Raw genomic sequence first — 4,768 nt, 5'->3', positions numbered from 1 at the left:
ACCCCCCCCCCCCCACACACACACACACACACACAGCCCGGTGTGGCCAGAACACCCCAGAGGGCCTCGGGTCCCAGGCATGCCACCCTGTGCTGCTGCAGCGGGAGCACCAGGCCGCTTTCCTTACTCGGAGAGCTCAGAACCGCCCAGTGTTTCCGCTATCCCCTATCACACCCATTTCAACAGGGGGAAATTGAGTCGGATAGCAGGTGGTTCCCTCCTTCCATTTAAACACTGATTCTGTCAACAGGCTTCCAGAAACAAGGGCCTGTGGGAAATGCCTCTTCGTTGGTCAGAGCAGAAAAGAGTTCTTCAATGGGCCTGATGAGGGACACCAGCAACCCAGCACTGGGGAAGCAGACCTTAAGGCTAGCCTAGGCTACATAGTGAAACTCTCTTAAGAAAGAGAAGGGGAGAGGGAGTGAGGGAGGGAATGAAGAAAGAAAAAGAAACAAAGAAAGAAACAAAGAAACAAAGGAACAAACAGAAACAAAGAAAGAAGGAAAAAAAAAGGAAAAACCTGCACATTTTAATTTGTCTAAATGTAATACCAACTAATGAGTCAAAAAAAACTAAGAAAAATGAAAAGTAAAAAAAAAAAAAGCTGCCACAGGTCTCTGCCTAATACCACTGGCCCTTGGAAGCTGCCCCAGGCCCCTGTGAACACAACTAGAGAAGACAGAGGCAGCAAGATCAGCTTTAGGCTGAGCGAGGCTGCCTGGGCTTCCTTTCCATCCTCGACCTTCCCACGGTGTGGGCGTGCCTCGGTGCCACCTCGGGGACCTCCAGAACCTTCCTCCCGCAGAGGGACTGGTCATTTCCAAACTGGACACCAGCATCAGATGCCATTCAGCGTCCGGCTGCCTAAGCGTAGACACGTGGGGTTAGCTTGCTGGGCTGAGTGGCAGCGGGTCACAGGGTCCCAAGGACACTGCTGGAGTCAGGACTCCATGCTGACCCACAAAGATTCATGCCCCATCCAGCTCCTCCACCCGACAGGCCATGGGACCCCGTCGTCTCCCCCTAAGACCTCAACCCCTCCCCCCCAGCGTGGCCCTTGAAGCCATCTGAAGCTCAGAGCCTATCTTGAGCTGCTCTGAAGGCCTGGTTCCTCATCTACAAGCCTAAGAGCCCTCCCGGCCCTTTTTGTCTGGCTCCCACATTGTGGGGCGTCCAGTTCCAACCGACCCCCACCCCACCGCACAGGACCTCAGCTGTGTGCATCTGACTGGTCCCACCTGTCAGCCCCTCCCTGCTCACTTGGTTCCCTCACCCACCACAGCACAGTCGCTGGAAGCTCCCCACCCGCCCAGCACCACAGCTGGGACAGAAGAGGACCAGCTGCCTCGAAGAGGCTGGAGTCCCGGGGGAGCCAGCCATCACAGGACCCCCTGACCCTTTATGAACACACCATTGGTGCATGCTCCCCGCAAGGACAGATGTCCTGCTGACAGCTAGAAACGCATGCATGGACTTCAAGTTCCTAACTGTGAACTTCAGAAGAGCTGAAGAAATTCACTGGTGAGTATGCAAGGGGCAGATGATCGCTCCTTTTCTAAGGTGCTTTGCAGAAATCAGCTAAGGTGCTGGGGGGCCGGCTCGGCAGTTAAGGGAGAGTGCTGCTCCTGCAGAGGGCCCACATTCTGGTCCCGACACCCACATGGTGGCTCACAGCTGCCCCGAGCCACAGCTTCAGGGAGATTTGACACAAAGACTCAAAACAACAAAAACAAACAAAAAGCCAGAAAACAACAAGAACAACAAAAACAGCCAGGTACAGTACTGCATGCCTGTCATCCCAGAAGACTCTAGTTCTAGGCCAGCCAGAGCTACATGGTGGGACCTTAGTTCCGTAAACAAACAAGCAAGTCCTGTCCTTCTAGGAACCAGAGGAGCCAGCTCCGCCCAACTTGGGCTGGCCACCAACCCCAACCCTGCCCCATCTCACCTCCTTCTGGAGGTTTGTGGTCTTGGCTGCATTACTTTGGATGGACTTCTCGTCCTCTCTCCGCTTCCTCAGGCTTGGCTCCTCCATTGTTCCCCGCTGCTCGTTCCAGGGCCTGAAAGGAGACCCTGGACTTAATCTTGGGTCAGCGGCTGCAAGCAACATGTAAAGGCGACTTCATTTTGAGGTCTGTCTTGCGCCTGGGCATCTAGGTGATTGTGCGGTTGCCCCAAAGCAAGGAGCTGCTCCCGCTGAGCAAAGCACAGCCCTCAGTCTCCCCATGGATACGCTGTTCCTCCAGGAAGAAAGCCAGACACGGGCGCTGTCTGGGCTCCAGAGCTTCCCATACTGCCTCCCTCTTGTCCCTAGGACAGTTAAAATACACTCTTCTTCTTCTTCTTCTTCTTCTGTGACCCTGTGTCACTGTTTTTCAAAAAGATATTGTTACCCATTACATAAATAATAGCACATACCTGAACTCCCAGCACTGGGGAAGTTAAGGAAGGAAAATAGAAAGTTCAGGGCCAGCCTGGGCTATCCAACAAGTCAAGCCAATGTGGGATACATAGAAAGACTCTGTCTTTATAAAAGAAGAGAGAGAGAGAAATTAAACCAAAATCGAAACCTATTGAAATGTACTAAAGCAGGGATGGTTTGTTGGAATAAAACAGCTCAGGGTATATCAAGGCAATGGCCACACCTTCTGTCCAAAGCTCTTCTCTATCTAGACCCCAGGAAGGACAGAAGTGGGCCTTACCTTGGACGATGCTCACCCAGCTGACGACTGCCCAGCCTGCAACTACAACGCCAAGCTCCAGGAAGGGCCATGTCTTGTGCCCAGGCCTTGAAGAAGCCAGAAGGTACAGAGGTCAACAGAGGTAATGATTAAACACCCATCTCCCCCTTTTTTCCCTTCTAAGCAACAAAGCATAGACAGACAACATCTTACACAAAAACGCCCAGCTTGCCCCCAGAAATATTTTGGTTTTGTTTACCCGTGCCTAGATCATTTTTGTAAACTAAATAAATAAAAATAAATGGGTTCCTCCCTCCCTCTTCCAGTGAGGAGAAATCTCTTCAGAGGGTTAGGAATGGAGATTGTGCATACATTCCAGAATCATAACAGGTAAACTTTGGAACCAGCTCACTGGGCTGGCTGGGCTGGATGCTGAGTCTGTGATTTCCCTTCCCACATGTTTTTCTTCCTCAACCAGGAATTTCCTTCAGGGAGTTCTGGTGCCCAGAGGGAGCAGGCAGAAGGCTGGGTGAGGCCTTGACATCAAAGGTGGGGGCAGCGGGGGCGGGGACCTGGACAGGACTCACAAGAGGTATTCCATTTTCACCAGGACTCCAGCCAAGTGCCCTCAGGTTCCCATCACAAGCTTGGTCACTGGACCATAGAAGAGGAAAAGGAAAGCAAAGATGGCATCTGTTCCATCTTCACTCCCCAAGGGGAAACTGAGGCCCTGAGAGAGCCAGCAAAGGGAGGCTCTAGGGTCCAATCCTGTATCTCCAATCTGAGTGGGAGGAGCCAGAGGTCCCCTGGCTGGGCTCAATAGGAATCTTAGCTACTGGTCCCATGGGCCCTCATCTGGCACCGGGAATTGGAGCCTAAACTGCAGCTGATGTATCAAAATCCCCAAAGAGTGGGATGGGACCAAAGGGCAGGGCAGGAGAGGAGAGGGGGCCCAGATTTTTCATAGTTCTCTCTTAAGGCCTTCTCTTAAGGGATGCTAATTGTCCCAGAGCCAGAGATCTAAGAAGTCTGTTGCCTTGTTTGTTGTTGTTTTGGTTTGGTTTTGTGAAGGATTTTGCTTTGTTTTGTTTTGTTTTAAATGCCCCAAGCCCCTTCCCTGGATGCAGTTATCTACATTTTTCCACTAGTCTGGCTTTAGAGTGTAACAGTTTACCCTTCTTCTCTTCCTATGTCCTCCTCTGGACACCAGGAAGTCAGTCTGCTTGCTAGACGCTCAACTTGTCACTGTCCCAACTGCCATGCACCCCACCCCCCAACTGTCATCTTGTCCTCCCCCAGGGCAGTGAATCCTATTTTTGTCTCTGAGTCCTCCGGCTTGCCCATTTCTTGTGTTTATAAACCTGAACATGGCTGCCAGTGAGGGTGCAGAGGTCAGCCTCGAGGTTTTCTGTTCTGGTGTGTGCTGAGTCTATTGTGGAGTCAGAGGTCAGCTTTTGGCTCAGCAGGGAAGAGCTCTTGCCACCAAGCCTGGCAACATGAGTTTGATCCCTGGGACCCACGTTGTTTTATTTTGAGACAGGGGTCTCTTGCTGACTTGGTGTCTGTGCATGAGGCTGGGCCAGCTGGTATTTAGTCCAGGCATCCACTTGTTCTCGGCTTCCCTGGGGGTGGGAATTGAACTCAGACCCTCACACCTGACAGCAAAACAGCTTCTGCTCTCTTCCAAATTAGCCAAACTTTCTCTCCTGTCAACCTCCAAGAAGACTGTCTTGGGGGTAGGGGTGGGAGCAGGGAGAAAAAAAGAAAAAGAAAGAAAGAAAGAAAGAAAGAAAGAAGGAAGGAAGGAAGGAAGGAAGGAAGGAAGGAAGGAAGGAAGGAGAAAAAAAAAAACCCTGTCACCTCTTCTCTTGCCTCACACTTACATACATGCGCACACACGCACGTGCGCACGTGCACACACACACACACACACACACACACACACACACACACGGGATTGGTCTTGTACACTGTGTGTTTAGATGCTGATTTCTGTATCCCGAGAATTTCCTGTATTAGTGTTGTGTAAAGAATGCTCCCCAATTATCTGAGTGGTTAATAAAGAAGCTGAAGAGCCAATGACCAGG

General features: G+C 51.4%; 1 protein-coding gene across 4 annotated transcripts in view; it reads right to left on the bottom strand.

Moving 5' to 3' along the window:
- The window catches only part of Slc7a9 (solute carrier family 7 member 9), a 22,577-nt gene extending 19,789 nt beyond the window's left edge, over positions 1 to 2,788 (bottom strand). For 3 of the 4 annotated variants that reach the window (XM_055594996.1, XM_055594993.1, XM_055594992.1), the window contains exons 1-3: positions 2,703 to 2,788; positions 2,419 to 2,525; positions 1,949 to 2,060 (exon numbers count right to left, since the gene is read on the bottom strand). In XM_055594996.1, coding sequence (XP_055450971.1) covers positions 1,949 to 2,035 — 87 coding nt within the window. In that variant the 5' untranslated portion in view covers positions 2,036 to 2,060; positions 2,419 to 2,525; positions 2,703 to 2,788. The remainder of the gene's footprint in view (positions 1 to 1,948; positions 2,061 to 2,418; positions 2,526 to 2,702) is intronic. The other variant, XM_055594997.1, reaches the window with a different exon arrangement.
- Between the last annotated feature and the right edge of the window lie 1,980 nt (positions 2,789 to 4,768).

This window comes from Psammomys obesus, unplaced genomic scaffold (genome assembly GCF_907164565.1).
Source record: "Psammomys obesus unplaced genomic scaffold, mPsaObe1.curated_primary_1811, whole genome shotgun sequence".
NCBI classification, from domain to species: domain Eukaryota; kingdom Metazoa; phylum Chordata; class Mammalia; order Rodentia; family Muridae; genus Psammomys; species Psammomys obesus.
This window is presented reverse-complemented; position numbering and strand designations above follow the sequence as displayed.